Raw genomic sequence first — 17,089 nt, 5'->3', positions numbered from 1 at the left:
CTACAAGTGACCCTGGCTACAAAGATATAGACTTGAACCTCACTACAGAAGATGGTGCTCTAGATATCAACGACATTATCATCGATATTTTTCAAGAAGTTCCTCATGAGGATGAAGAAATGGAAGGAGGTCATTCTGTCGAAGAACATATTAACAACAAACCACCGATGAAAATGGAAGAAGCGCTCATTCAAATCAATCGTTTAAAAATGTTTTTCGCTGCTGAAGAAGATACTGAAGGACTTTCGATGGTTTCTTCACTCCAAACAAATGTTGAAAACAAAATTATCAGCCAGAAGAAGGTGCAGAAGAAAATAAGTGATTACTGTATGTATTTTTCTTACGATAAAGTCATAATATGCATAGCACAATTGTATGTATATTATTTACAAAAATATTGTGCAAAATCTGTATATAATTTAATTTAATTTTACGTTAAACGTTTAACGATTTTTCTTTATCTCTTGTGTATGTAATTGTATATTATTTACAAAAATATTGTTCAAAATCTGTATATATTTTAATTTAATTTTCATTAAACGTTTAACGATTTTTCTTTCTTTCTTTTTTTTTTTTTTCTCCCTCAGACTTCTTGTTAGTGGACACTTCTCTCTAACGGACACATTTTCGTTCCCCATGGCTGTCCGTTAAAGGGAAGTTTCACTGTATTTATATCAACATAGAAAGTATTGAGCATTACAGCACTGGTTCATACTATCAAGTTTATCTTCAATATTAAAAATTAAATAGATTAATAAAAAGAAATTTAACGAAAAAGTGCAAAACGGTTTCTTTTCCTCGTTTTGAAATTGTTATGCATTTTTTAATTAATCTATTTAATTTTTAATTGCGTTACATTGATTTTTAATTGTGTTCATTTGATTTTTAATTGTGTTTAATTGATTTTTAATTATTTTTTACTGTTATGTAAGATTTTCGATTTTTTTCATTTTAATTGCTGGAGAGTATCATACAGAAGTGTTCTGTGTATTATATAGAGGTAAACTTCTCTTATTATTTTACAAATATTGAAGATAAACAAATATGTGACAGTGGTAAAGACAGTTCCACATCAGAGTTCGATGTTGAACTTTCTTTAACACTCGTATATTTTAATGAAATTGGCATCTCTGTGCATGATGAATACTGTCTCATATGCCAATAGAGGTCAGTAACACAATTATAATCACTGATAGGAAACCAAACTCAAGTTTTCTTTCTGTCTCTCCAGCCTACTAGTAATTGAACATCACTACATCATCTTGTTCACAGTTCAAAATGTATGTAAATTTTAAGACAATGTAAAAAATTAATAAATTCTGTAGCAATTTAAATAAATTTCTCTAGCCTATCATATTATATATACTACTTCCCGCAGTGGTTCATGTACTGTGGGAGGTTTGGCATTCTGTAGCATACTCCCAACCTTGCTCCTCAAATACCACCTTTCCTTTTCCAACAGATACCATTTCAGTGGACTCTGTTATAAAATAAGTTTGCAAATGATGTTGCACAGCCACTGCTGGCCTGTGTTAGAGGCATTATATTATAATGCCTCTACACCAAATAGAGTGTAGGCCATTATAATGGCCATTATAGGCCATTATAATGGCCTACACTCTATTCGGTGTAGGCCATTGGCATTAGGCGCCTCCATAGCCAGGTGGGAAGGAGCAGCAGTGCGTAGCACATGCTTCTTGATTAGACCGGGGTTCGAGCCCATCACCACCAAATACGGAGGATGCGGAAAGGTCAGGGAATGACCACCGCACATCCCAGAGCAATATGGCCTTAGTTGCTAATGCTCCTTAAAACCAAATAATGAATGAACCATTGGCATTCCTGCATCAGCAAATGGAATATGACAAGTTTATATAATTTAATATCAAAGCATTCCCTATAATTTTAATTTTATAAATGTTAAATTTTATTGATTTGTTTTTTTTTTTTTTCTCTTTTTGATATGCATGAAATATATAATATTTCAATTAGTTATTTATTGTATATTTCAGTTTTATAATATTAGGTTTAATATTTTCAAACTTTTATTTAGTTTATTAGCTGATACAAGAGACAGTGCAGATGGTGCAGTAGAAGCTGCTTCAGCCTATAATACTATTGTTGATGCCATCAATGATGCTCTTATCTCTGCCCAAGCTGCAGTTGAAGCTGCTGATGAAGCTGGAAGTATGGTGAGAAAGAGATCTTTATTTTTTTATTTAAGCCGTAGACACTGACAACTCCAATATAGAGAAATGAAAAATGGAAACTGCTTTGTCTTTATTTTTCTTGAAGGGATGATTGAATCCCTTCTTTGATAAGGGGGGGAAAATTCAATATGGAAGAAAATACTGATTTTTTTTTATATGCTTTCTGCCCCCTGCCCTGGAAATACCTGTCAGACGATGTAATCTTGAATTGAGATTCTGAAGAGCATAATATTTGATGTGTCACACCCAAGAGGTTTTGTTACCTCCACGGTATTCTTTTAATTTTATTCCTTTTTTTTATTTATAGGAAAGTCATTTGTTGTAATGTTTTGCCAGTTTTCCTCTTTTTCAATAAATCAATACTATACTAGAAAGAAATGCTTTGTGACATTTTTGGGTATTGAAATTTACATAGAATGTAAAAAAAATGGGGGGGGGGGAACTAATTCTGAGCAAATGATTGCAGGTTTAAAAAAATGGTTAAGAATTTTTATTTTTGCTGGTAACCATCTTGGTCCACAGTACTTGATATTGATAATGGTAAAATGGATGGTCATCAGCAAACAGGCTATCAAAGAAGCAATAGCTGGTGTGATTGCCTGTTCTTTACCTAAAATGCATTGCTCATTTATTGAGTGGCATTCTACACTCGGTGAAAAGTATATAGCATCTCTCTCTCTCTCTCTCTCTCTCTCTCTCTCTCTCTCTCTTCCCCCCCCCCCTGAATTTCAGAGAGACTACATACTGTATAAAATATTGCATTTCTACTGTATAAAAAATGTTTTCAAAACAATACCCTCTGAAATAAATATTTTTATTCCTTTATTATGCATTTTTATCACTTTATTTATTATTTATTTTAAGGTTGACATTTAAGTAAAATAAATTGGAACTTTTGCTTCTATATATTAAAAAAATGCAGAAGAATTTTGAACAAATATTGATTCTCCTAAAATAATTTTCAGTGATATTCATTAGAACAAAATTTTGGCACAACAAAATGATTCATGATTCGTGGAACTCTCGTGAAGTAACAGAATTTTACTGTATTAATATCTTACTGCGTTATGTAATATAAAAAGTATCCAAACTAACCTAAGGTAACTTTTTCCTATTGTAATGAATAAGTCAATTAGGTTATATAACCAGCCTTGCATAATGAGTAAGCCAAGTTTGCTTAGCCACATATAAAAACTTGTATTTGACTTAGCAAGAGAACCACCGAAGTAGTCATATTGAAAGCACACCTGAAATTTTTTCATTTTAATAGAATGTTAGTTTGCAGATTTTCCCCTTTCCATTTCTTTATTATCTGAATAAGCTTCAACTTAAATTACAAAATTACGAAAATTAATTTGTTTTTTAATTAATTAATTAATTACAAAATGCAGAATCAAAATTACAGAAAAAATAAAAAAAAACCATGTTGCAGACCAACTCCTGATGAGAAATTCAAAGGAGCTACCAGAACAAAAAAATAACAAAAACATTTTTCATTAAACAAGGTTACAGGTGAGCATACCACCTCAGGAGTGGTATTGTTATCTGTAAATGCCCTTTGGGGAAAAATAATATTTATCATAAAATACTTCCTACAAGTGTTGGTCTTTAAATTCCATTAAAGTATGTTACTCTGATTAGGGTAGCAAAGCCATAGGGATGAATTAAGTGGCTGGGTTGGATATAATAAAACAGTCTGGTGCTTTGTAGTGGTTTTGTTGTAGTATATGAATTAAAAAAAATATCACAAAAGTAACACTAATTATAATGTTAGATTGCAAAATGAATCACATATAAATAGAAGGAGCCATTGTCATTTGAAGGAGCCTCTATCCTAGATGCTGCCTGGGCTTCCAGGCATATGCATCTAGTTCTCAGCGTTACATTGTACTATACTTGTGATATGGTTAGTAATGTAATACATCTTATAACATTGTAATAATACAAAACACAATTCTCCAACAAACTGCAATGACTTTGACAGAACAAACATTTGGCCTCATGGTGGGGACGGCATCTCCACCCCCACCACGAGGAGGTAGGTTGCCCTATCCAGCGACATGTCTGCGCTCGAAAGCTCTTTTAACAAATTTGATGAACCTGTCAAACAAGTGAAGATCAGTTAAAAGATCCACCAAAGTTAATTCAGAGAGGGCAAACTTCCCTCCCTCCAACCTTACTCAAAGGTCAACATAGTTTGGGCATCCTAACACAATATAAAGGCCTGTCTCCGGCTCACCTCATGAGCACAAGTCTGAGGTTTCCAACCCCAGCCGGAGCAGCCTCAACATCCTTCCTAAAATGAGGCCTCCAGACCTGTATAGAGTACTCACAGACCATGCCCCGTCAGGACAAAGCAGACGGCCAGTCCAAACCGGAGCCTAGGCTTTCGCTAGCTCACGGTATGAATAGAGGGGATGAAAGCATACAAATGTCTTCCCATCTCAGAGGTTCACCATTGATTTTGCCAAATGACATTTAGCTCATCATCGATCCTCCTCTGCTCAGTTGTAATGTTTTAAAGGCTTTGTCCATCTGCCCAACCAGGCACACGCAGACCCCAAAGACCAGTCCAGGAAATCTCCACCTCAAGTTGTACCATAGGTGGACCTTTGCTACGATGAGGTTTGCTGGCATCTTTCCAGCTCAAACACACAATGCATCCATAGCAACTGTTCTGCAGGCCCTGATAATCCTCAGAAGAGCAGAATGCTGTGCCGAGAGAAGGATCCAATGGACATGAGTGTTCAACCCTCCCTCCCTCCCCAAGTTCCAGCCATGTAAGTCAGGATTGTAATAGAAGGAGTGCAAGAATATATAATGATTGGGCAGTATTAGGTAGATTGGAGAAATTGCTAGGTGGAGATATACAGACTAATAGATTAACAGTAGTCAAAGTGATTTTAACAACAAACACTAACTTTTTCTACTGCTTTTTTTTGGGATACAGTAGCCTGGAAAGTCAGAGTTTATAAGCCCTGCTGTGGAGCTTCGTCGAATCAAGAAGATACTTGGGCTGTCTTAGTGTATATAAACAGGTGCATATACACTAAAGTTAGGGGTACTGGTCACATGGTTATGCCGCATCCTGAGTACTGTATACAGGTCTGGAGGCCTCATTTTAGGAAGGATGTAGAGTTGCTAGAATGAGTACAGAGAAGGGCAACAAGATTAGTGAGAGGAACAAAGGGGTTCTCTTATCAGGAGAGGCTTAAGTTCTGTCAGTTGCAGCACCTGGAGACTAGGCACCTGTGAGGTGATCTAATTGAGATGTATAAGGCTTTGAATGGTTCGAGCAGGCTCAATGATGACAGGATACTTCCTTTTGCTCAAATTAAAAACCTGAGGGGGCAAAGATTCAAATTGAGGAAAGACAGTGAGTAGTTGATTGCTAGAACAGACTTCCATCTGTTGTTGTGGAAGTTGATATAAATTTAAGTCTGAACTAGACAAACATTTGGAGAGACCAGATGGGTGAAATAAGGTTTTTTTTTTTTTTTTTTTTTGTTTGGTTGATGCTGTATAAGCTTGCTTTCTTGCATGATATGCCTCAACTAATGCTATTTGTGTGGCCCTGTTCAGGAATCACTTACGGGCCCTGTTTGTTGTTTCCTTACCTCCAGAAGTTGAAAACAATTCAGATATTATTGAAAGTAAGTAGAACATAAAAATTACATTTTTAAATAATGTCCTCTGTTCGATATGAAACAGAACATATACATTGAGAAGTATACGCTCTACTTTTAGCAATTTTTAAGTTGACTTGTACAAGTGCTCTTGGAGTGACAATAATGTGGGTAACTAGATATTAAGACAGTAGGCTCATTGATAGAAATGCAGAAAAGAAGCAGTTGATATTATTATTTAGACCATTTGAGCATGGGGTCCTCTTCGACAGAACTGGTTGAACATGCTTGTGGCCTGCCCTGGTAGCAGTGACCACAATTTATTGATGGAGGAAGATTTACTTAAAGGTGTAACTACTACCAAGGGCAAAGGGAAGAGCCCTTGCTTTCATAAAGGTGACTACAATGATCTCAGACAGTTTTTAAGTTCTATGCAGTGGGACCAACTGATGAAGTTACCAACAGCAAATACTTGATGGGAAGAATTTAGGGATGCAAATCACAGAATATACTACACTTTTTATAACAATTAAGGGATACCATTTGGGGGCTTATGCTTAAATGGATGTCAGATGAACAAATGGTGGTGGAGAAGAATGAATTTCAAGTGCATGTCAGGTGAACAAAAGGTGGGAGTGAAAAAATATACATGGGATGCACATAAATTATCAGGGGATACAGAAACCTAAATTATAAACTAGTCTGTTGTCAAGACATTAATAGGGTTAGGCAAGCTAAGAAAGTTTAAGAGAGGTCTTTGGCAAGAAAGAATGCAAAGAAAAGTAGGAAGGACTTCTTTATTTATCAGAAAGTAGAAAAGTAGAAAGGATGAATAAAAGTAACTAGATGGAAAAGAATGATTCACATTGGTTCGTTAGATATGAAAGGTTTAATTGGTGATGATTTTGTTCATTTTTCCAAAAAACTGAATAGATAATTTTGCATTACATTCATGTATGAAGAAATTTTTAGAGATGGGAATACCAGAGGTATGCCAAGTTATAACTGGGAGCTAAATGATTTTATGATAACTGAGAAGAAAGTGGAAAAGAAATAGTTGAAGCTAAAAGTAAAACTACCTGTGGCTGATGGAATATATCCAAATATATTAAAAGAAACAGCAAGAGACTAAGCAAAACTTTGGTCATAATTGTGATATAAGGTATAAGCTTCCCCCCTCTTTTCAATAAATTGATTTGAAAATGTGTTTTGTTCCTTTAATCGAAAAGTACAAACCGTTCTGTATGTGGTCATGTCATTCCCAATGCATCACACCTTTTGAATATCTAGTACAATTATGGCTTGTGTCAGATTAGTATTACATGGCAAGGAGAAAGGCCCCGGTGCCAAGTGTTTCTGTGACCAAGCGCATCTTGTGTAATTAAAGAGCATTTTGTAAACTGTGACTCCGTTTTCCTTGGTTTCCTCTTTGTTGATTACATTTTTCTGTTAAGTAGCTCTGCTATCTTAAAAGTCTTAAGAAGAGATCCCAAAAAGAGAAGGTACCTTTTCTTTAATTTTTGTTACTTTTACTAATTTCACTAACCCTCACATTTTGCCACCAAGTGGCACTGCTTCTGCTTCCCCATGGGCCAGTAACCTGCCTGGTAAAGATAAAAAGGGCCAAAAAGAGCCACCATAGATAAATATCTATAGAGCTTTCGAGCTCAAGATCAGAACCTTCAAACATAGACCAGGAATCTAATCAATTCAAAGGGAAGCACAGTGCCATAACAATATACCAAATTTCCTGGTGATGCAATCTCTAACCGCAAGTTATTATCATTCTTAATCCAAAGAACTTTGGAATCTATTGCCGAATTGCCAAAAATGGTGAAAAGACTATAATCTGGAGACCTAATTGAAACAGCCACCTCAAAACAGCTGAGCAGCTGTTAAAGATGACAACATTTGGTGGATTGACAGTATCAATTATTCCCGGCAAAACCTTAAATTCTTTAAAAGGTGTCATCAGTGAATGGGGCTTAATTACAGTCTCTTAAGAACTCCAAGAACTCAGTAGTCAAAAAGTAATAAATGCGAAATGGATCATGACTAAAAAGGATAGAAATCTCACGCCAATTATATCCATCATTTTTACATTCAGCACTCCATAATTGCCATCCTCAGTTAAAGCTGGCTATTTAAAGTGTTTGATTCTGGCATTTGAAGCATTTCATTGCTTCAAATGCCAGAAATACGGTCATTCCCAGTAGACATGTTGATGTGATGTGATGCCATCTGCGAATCCAAGGAGCATACTAGCTGACTACTCAGTCACAACCCCTTCTTGTCCAAAATGTAAAGGAAGTCTCTCAGCTTTTTCCAAAGCTTGTGAATTATGGATAACAGGGAAAAGAATTCAAAAGTATAAAATAGAAAATAAAGTTACGTTTCCTGAGGCACATAGGCAAGTTATGTGGAGCATGCCTAGTAGTCGTTCCTATGCTGCCTACACTCGAAACTATGTTTCTACTGCAGCACAAATGGATGTATCAATTCTGCCTCACACCTCTCTAGCTAACTGGGTTAAATCTACACTAACAACCTCTAAAGAATATATTCCACCAAGGAAACTAGCGAAGCCACAAATACTCCAATCAACATCCCTAGTGATACTCCTTCGATCCCATATGACACAGAACAATTGAAATCTGACACACTCAAAAAAATGGAATCTCCCGCCAACAGTATGGATGTAAATGAACTTTTAGATAAGGAGGAGCCTATTTTAGAACTCCATTCGAATGACACCATGGATTCTGGATGCCCTTTTTTCCCGAAAAAAAAACCAAAAAAAGACAGGCAGAGAAGTGTGCCACCTACAAAAAACACAGTCAGATCAATCTGCCACATCTTAACCTAAATAATGTCCAATATCATACAGTGGAGCTGCAGAGGTCTAAGCAGCAATTCTGATGACTTAAGAGATTTAATCGTTCACTTAAATCTGATAGAAGTATGTCTTCAGGAAACATTCTTATCTTCACAAGCTTCACCAAAATTTACAAATTACAGATGTATAGAAAAGAAAGTAGCTCATTTTGGATATCCCACCTTCCATCTGAAGGTGAAAAAGACAGTTGTAACAAATAATTTTACCTTTGTTTGTCTAAAAGGTAGGGAATGAATCAGATTGGTTCACTTGATATCAGTGGTTTGACTGTAGATGACTGTAGATAAGAATGTTTTATCTTTCTCTAGCATTAGTTTACGACGAATCGTGTCAGTTGATGAAGAATGGTTACAGTGTTTTAAATCTGAATCTTTTTATGCAACTCCCAGCTGTCTTTTTGGTGACTTCATTGGCCACCACCATAATGGGGGGCACCTGCAGTAGACACAAGAGGCATGAAACATTCTTGAATAATAATAACCTAACTATACTAAACTCTGGATCTCCCACCTGTATTCATCTACCTACAGGATCTACCTCTGCAATAGATTTATCAATCTGCTCACCATCAATCTTTTCAAGTTGAACAACAACCCAGTTACATCATCACTGGGTTGTTTTCAAGTCGAACAACAACCCAGTGGTGATGATGATGTAACTACCTACATTTCTATTCAGATCCTAACTGCTGCTAAAGATTCCATTCCAAAATCACTTCACAAGTGCTCCCACAGAAATAAGTGATGGAATACAGATTGTTCTGTTGCCAAACATGAGAAAAACCATGCTTGGGACAACTTTTGCAAATTTCCCGCCACCAATAATCTTATCAAGTATAAAAGACTTAAAGCCAGAGCAAGACAGATTAGGTATAAAGCTAAATGAGACTCCTGGATCACATTTGTCTCAACCATCAACAAAAACACTGACTCACAGTTTATCTGTAAAAGAATACAAGCTATAAATGGAAAATTCTTTCAGTCACCCTCTCCAATACTCCATTGGAATGGGAAAAATCTCGCTGATCCTAAAGAAATCGCCAGTGCATTAGCAGATTCATTCTCAACAGTATTTGCTTCTGCCTCTTACACTATCTCCTTTCAGTGCATCAAAGCAGATGCAGAATGCCACAAAATTAACTTCTCCACACATCATTTGCTTCCATACAATCAACCGTTTACTATAACAGAACTCAGGGAATCTTTAAATAAATCTTAAAATAATGCTGCCAGCCCAGATGGCATTCATTACATCATGCTTAAACAACTACTTGAAGAGTATTTGTTTAAGCATAATGAGTAGAGTACTTACATACTCTACTCATTTTCTATAATCAGATATTCTCAGAAAATATTTATCCTCTTTCCTTCATGCTTGCCATAACTAAAACCATGCAGAGACCTTCCTTGGTTCAGAATTATAGACCAATTTCTCTTACAAGGTGCATGGGAAAAATTTTAGAGAGAATGGTACATACTAGGCTTACATGGATCCTAGAATCAGAGAATCTTTTATTAGACCATCTTCGTAAGAACAGATCCACTCTTGACATACTCAATAAAGCTGAATCCAATATTCGTAATGTCTTTGTCACAAAACAACATCTAATGATGGTTAACTTAGATACTGAAAAGGTATTTGACACCACCTGGCTGCATGGTATTATTATGAACCTTTTTCATCTAGGGCTAAGTGGTCATCTCCTTGAGATAATCCAGAATTTTCTTTGTCTGCACTCTTTTCGGGTCCACTGTCATAACATACTGTCCACACCTCATATTCAGGAAGAAAGAATTCCACAGGGATCCATACTTGGTGCAACCTTATTCGCAATTTGAGTTAACATGACACGGGACATCCCCAAAGCTGATGAGGCTTACATGAATACGTATAACCTCACTATCTCTTGTCAGTCGCAAAGCATGAACACTATAGAATGTCAACTCCAGCTTGCCATAAACAAAATTATATTCTGGACCTCACGCAATGGATATCAACTAGCAGAGCTGAAATCTACTGCCACTCACTTTTGTAAGCAACATGCCCTCCACCCCAATTCTGAACTACAGCTAAACAGTCCGATACCACTAGTTAATAGCATCAGATTCCTGGACTGATATTAGATAGCAAGCTAAATTTCCAAGCCCATGTCACTCATCTACAAACTGATATTCTAAAACAGTTGAACATACTTCGGTCAGTCTCATCCATGTTGTGGGGAGTTGATAGGTACACATTACTATACCTTTACAAGTCTCTAATCCGTTCAAGATTAGATTATGATTCTCTGGTGTATGGCTCACCTAGAAGAAGCAGAATAGAACAGCTAAATGTCATCCAGCACAGTGCTCTGAGGACAGACCTGCAAACTTTCTGGACTTTTCCTGTCCAAAGCCTTTATATTGAAGTGCATGACCTCCCATTATATCTTAGAAGCTAAGATCCAGAGTGTCCCATCACATCCTGTTTTTGAGTACCTGTATAATACCTGTTGGGATTCCTTTTATGATGGCAAGCCAAATGAAAATCAACCTGCAGCCCTTGGACTCAAAGAAATTCTTCAAACTTGGAATGTTGATTTAATTAACATTTCTCAGGACACAACTCTCCAAATACCACTCTGTTTACATGCTTCTGCCTCTCGTGATGACTACTTTTGCCAATGGGATAAGAATGTTTAACTTCCTCTAACATCAGATAGTTGCACACAGCTCATGCTACCATCAATTCTAATGCTTGTATAATATACACAGACGGATCAAAAACTGACAATGTGGTACAGCATTTTTCCATCATTCACAGTTACAGCTACTTTATAAGCTGAATATAAGCTAATTATAAGCTGAATGCAGTACTTCACTGCCGAACTGTATGTCTTAAAGCTATCACTTATCAAATCATTTATTTTCCATTTCTAGTGCTCTAATCTATACTGACACTCTCATTACAGTTTCTGCCAGGAAGGAAAATTTCTCTTCCTCTCATCCAACACTGTATCAGTTACTCTCCTGCAGCAAGTCCAATCAATCAGTAACCTTTTTCTGGATTCTAGGTCATTTGGGAAATCTGGGAAATGAGATTGCTGCTCTTGCAGCTAGACAACCTCTTCTCACATTCTTGCAACATTAGGTTCCTTATATGGATTACTGGTCACAGATCTGGCAGAGTAAACACCAACAACAAACTTTACCAAATAAAACAAGATCCAAAATTATGGCTCTCCAGATTCTGACAAAACAGACAAGAAGTCTGTTTGTTCTGAATCCGGAGACATTGTTTTTTTTTTCATTGGTGAATTCAATGTTGAAGAACTTTAATCTGGATGGCCTTGACATGCCACAACTAACAGAATTAATTATTGAGAGAATCTAAGAACCATTTCATTCCTTGTGAAGAATGACTTGTGAATGAGACTATACATGTTGATATCAGCCATTATACAATTTATGCCATTTTGATGAAACATTTGCAGAAGAAAAAATTGCATCATTTTGGGTATCCCACCTTCCATCTGAAGGTGAAAAAGACAGTTGTAACAAATAATTTCACCTTTGTTGCTATCCATATGGAAAACATTAGTTTACAGCGAATCATGTCAGTTGATGAAGTATCGTTACAGTGTTTTAATTCTGAATTAAAATGATTTAAAATGATACTGTATTGAATATCACTATCCTTCATAACCCAGATTAAGGCTTACAATACCGGGATCCCGGTCATTTTTTTCCGGTATTGAAATACCGGTATTGATACAAAAAATACCAGTTTTTTGGTACTAATTTTTAAAAAAAAATAATTACTTAATTTAATCACATAAAGGTTATAAAATCACCTTTATGTGATTATGACATCGTTATCTCTACTAGCAAATGTTCTATAAATCATCGATAGGACACCATGCAACATTGCAACCTGTCCACAATTCTCAGACAACTTCAAGTCTGGCTGTATCGTAACTACCAAGTCCCGTTCCTCCACTACTGACTTTAGTTCAACTCCACCAAGTGCATAAGTTATTTTGGGGTTGCTGTTCCCCAGGTGTAAGACCTTGCATTTTGTTGAATTAAAGCACAGCTGCCACTTTTCTGACCATCCTGGAAGTCTATCTAGGTCAATCTGAAGAAGCTCTGCTTGGCGGCTATCATTAACTACTCTACTGATCTTTACAACATCTGCAAGTTTAAACCTCACCCCCTCCATCCCTTCATAGATGTCATTTAAGATAATCAAAAACAACAGTGATCCCAATACTGATCCTTGGGGAACCCCACTTCTTACATTAACCCAACCTGAGGAATAACCATTTATCGCAACCCTCTGCCTGGTGCCCTCAAGCAATCGTGCTATCCATCTAAGGATTTTCCCTATGATTCCAGCCTGCTCAAACTTATAAAGTAACCACTCATGTGGGACTGAGTCAAATGCTTTTCTGAAATCCAAATAAACAATGTCGAAATTATTCTCAAAGTCCAGCTCTTGAGTGACCCTGTCAAAATAGCTAACCACATTAATTAAACATGATTTTCCCTTTACAAAACCATGCTGTGTATCCTACAGAATTTTATTTCCATATAAATGATCCTGAATTCTACCCTTGATCATTGCCTCCATGATTTTCCCTACTACTGAAGTTAGACTGGCAGGTCGGTAATTTCCCGTTACACTCCTAGAACCGCCTTTATGTTCCAATTTACACCCATCCAACGGAATCTCTCCTGAGTCCAGTGATGCTCTCATAATTAGTCTTAATGGTTCAATGCACTCACGCCGCCTCCTTTAAGATTATAAGGTATATGCCATCAACCACAGGAGCCTTACTCGCCTATAGGTGCGAGAGTTCTCATTAATTAATCATTGAAAATTTCAACATCATTAATTACATATTTTTTCAACTTCACTTCCATAATATCTCATTAACTTCCATATTATCTAATTTTTATGTAAATATCGATGCAAAGTAACATCAGTTCATCTGTAACTTGAGCTATTCTATCTAATACTGTCCCACGTCCAATTAACGGTCCAATCTGATTTGTTCTTCTGTTCTTTGCATTTATATATGTGAAGAATTCCTTAACTGCACTCTTTACTCTCTTTATTCCTTATCTCCACTCCTTGCTCTCTCCCAGACTCAGTACAGATACTATAGCGAAAATTATACTTCGCTGAATAAAACGTCTTTCTCCTTCAGAAAATGATGAACATAATTCAACCATGGAAGATCAACATGGAAAAAGAACATCAGTGTTCCTCGAATTCTTTCCAAAATAAGAAATTGTATGACTCGACTAAGATTTTAAAAGATGAACGTGAGTTGGAAATTAATGAAATAGATTTAACTGTTTTTGCTAAAAAAGTTCAAATCCTAGAAAATATCTACTGAGATCATCTAAGATTATCTCAGTATAACAGTACCAGAATAGAATCCGAAAGGGCGTTTTCTGCCGCTAATCAAATATGTACCAAAATTAGATCCATTTTAAACAATCGTACTATTGATTGCTTATGTTTCTTAAGAGCTCACTTTATTTGGACAGTAGTGTGGCTGCTTAAACATAACTAAACTTTGCAGTAACAATATGTATTTTTTTGTTTTTAGAATAACTGTATTTTAAGGATTTTCTCAGAATATTTATTATTGCAATAAAAGTTTATTTAAAACATGAATTCAAGTAATTACAGTACTTGTTTTTTTCCTTACTTTATTGCACCTAATTGTCATCAAAATTTATTGAGAAAAATGTTTGTTTTTGGAATACCGGTTCCAAAATCAAACCGGTATCCTGGTTTCATAAATTAAAAATACCGAAATACCGGTATTAAGATTTTGACCAGTATTGTAAGCCCTAACCCAGATGAAGGATAGTGATATTCAGTACAGCACTGGTTCCCAAGGTTCAATTCTTTTTCCCACTCTTTTTCCTCTTGTATATTAATGACTTTCTTCCCTTGACTGGAAATCCTATCCATAGTTTTGCTGATATGCAAAGTGGATATTTGAGAAGTTGAAGCTGTTTGTGCCCTTTCACAAACAGCTTAAACTTCTCAAATATCCACTATCAATTCCTTAAATGCTGGTCTCCAGGTAATTCTCCGAAGGGGCAATGATTACTTAGTCAAATTCAATCTTTCCACAACCTCAGTCCAATCTTATATCTCACAAAAAGGATTCTTCTGCTCCTATGCATATCTTCTTTGGCACTCAGCTTTCTAGACAAGATCACATATATCTGTTAGGGATTACCTTGTCTTCTAATATCTCTCTCTCTTAGCATAAGCACATCACAAATATTGTTTCCTCTGCATCTAAAAAACATATTTTCTCTTTTGGTCTTTGAGTTACTTTTCTTTTAAGCAGCTACTCACTCTATACAACTCTCATCTGTTCTATCATGGAATAATGTTTCCACACCTGGGATGGTTCCTCTATAAAATCGCCAAGGCTTCTAGAGTCCATTCAAAAGAGGGCTGAGAGATTAATTAATGACCCATCTCTTACAAATCTCTCCATTCTTTGTCCCATAGACATTTTTCTATTTCTGCTGCATGCCTTTTCTATAGCCTTTTCTACTTCCATGGACACTGTTCTTCTGAATTCCCCTGCCTCTTTCAAACCAGTCTGAATGCATGCCATAACCAGTCAACATCCATTTACTGGCCAACTTAAAACTCACAGAATCAACTTTTCTTCCTCATTTGTTCCTTTAACTTCTGTTTTGTGGAATAGCATCCTTCCTTCACTTATATATATCCTGAAAATTACAGTCTACAGATTATAGATTCTGATTTCAGTAGTAAAATCACAGTAAGAAAAGTGTAGTAATCAAATTTTCAGAACTACATTTTGCACAAGTGCTTGTTTTTATTTTATGTTATGGTGTTTAACGAAGCTCTTATTCTCAGAATTATCTCTCTCTCTTTTTACTACTGAGCAAAACATCACTATGGTATTCCTTGAGCAGCATGATGCATAGGTAAATTGTGTTGTTTAAAGATAATAAAGCATTGAAAACCAACATCGGCATTATTGTTTATTTCTGAATTTGAAATACGTACATAATACTTACATAAGACTGTAATTATTTCATTTTTTGTTTATATGATCTGCAACAACATTTTATATATATATATACCCATTTTTTTCTAAATAACAAAATGAACCTAAAAAATTGTATAAATCCAGACGTAGAGTACTGCATCAATAGTACTTCTCAATGGATGCCATCTCATTTCAAGATGGATGCTTAAAATTATAAAAAAAAAAAAAAAAAAACCCATCAGTCCCATACCATAAATTTGTATTGGGTCAACTGAATAGTGTGCTTGGATAAGAATGCTTTTGAATTTTGTGAATAAACTTAAAAATACAGGATACTCCATAGTTTTTAAGTAACAAAATGCTTCCTTTATATTGAAATAGTTTTCATTTTTTATATTTCTTAGTCAGATGGTGTTGCAGACAGAGCTGATATCTCAAAACATCGTAGTGATGAATTACTTGAAGAAGCCAAACATTTGCTTGATTATGTAGATGGAGGTATAGACTTTATATTTTGTATATCCATCATTATACAAGTATAAATGTATTTGTTCAGAAAATATTGATTTGTAATAAATTTGTAAATTTGACCTTGTAAATTTTTGTGTTGATGTAGTTAGAATGAAATGTTTATCGCTTATAATTAACTTAATATATATTGTTTCAGGAATATATTTTGTTCCTTAGGAAGTTAGGCTGCCTAAGGCAGTTTGAGATCATTGGCTAAGAATGCATGGGATACATACAAATTAACACGTGACACAGAAGCCTATGATAGTTGATCTGAACCAAGTTACAAAGGAGGTTAGGCAGGCGAAGGCAGATTACGAGAAATCTTTGGCAAGGGATGCAAAGAAAAACAGCAAAGAGTTCTTTACTTATGTAAACTCTAGAAGGAAGGGGATAAATCAGATTGGTCGACTTGATATCGATGGGTTAACTGTTGATGATCCTGCTCAGGTGGCTAACAAACTAAATGAATATTTTGCATCGACATTCACACATGAGGAGTTATTCAGCGAGGGGAATTCCAGAGGTGTATTCAACTCTGGCAGTAATCTAGAGAATCTTGTAATAACTGAGAGTAAAGTGGAGGAGAAATTGTTGAAGGTAAATACAAGAAAGGCACCTGGGGTGGACGGGATCTATCCAGTTATATTAAAGGAGGCAGCAAAAGAAGTAAGCAAACCCTTAGCCATAATTATGAGAGCTTCCTTGGACTCAGGGGAAGTACCCATGGACTGGAGATGTGCAAATGTGACCCCAATTCACAAAGGAGGATCAAAGGGCAACACAAGTAATTATAGACCTGTTAGTT

The 17,089-nt window shown here is 35.8% G+C and overlaps 1 protein-coding gene across 1 annotated transcript in view; it reads left to right on the top strand.

Moving 5' to 3' along the window:
* Positions 1–17,089, top strand: part of LanA (laminin subunit alpha) — a 1,178,005-nt gene that overhangs the window by 805,064 nt on the left and 355,852 nt on the right. The window contains exons 44-45 of the mRNA XM_090374120.1: positions 2,054–2,192; positions 16,176–16,269. Of these exons, the coding sequence (XP_090230246.1) occupies positions 2,054–2,192; positions 16,176–16,269 (233 nt within the window). The remainder of the gene's footprint in view (positions 1–2,053; positions 2,193–16,175; positions 16,270–17,089) is intronic.

This window comes from Mastigoproctus giganteus, chromosome 5 (genome assembly GCF_048544385.1).
Source record: "Mastigoproctus giganteus isolate SK-2022 chromosome 5, ASM4854438v1, whole genome shotgun sequence".
Taxonomy (NCBI): Eukaryota; Metazoa; Arthropoda; class Arachnida; order Uropygi; family Thelyphonidae; genus Mastigoproctus; species Mastigoproctus giganteus.
Note: the sequence above shows the minus strand (reverse complement) of the source record. Positions and strands in the feature narration are given on the sequence as shown.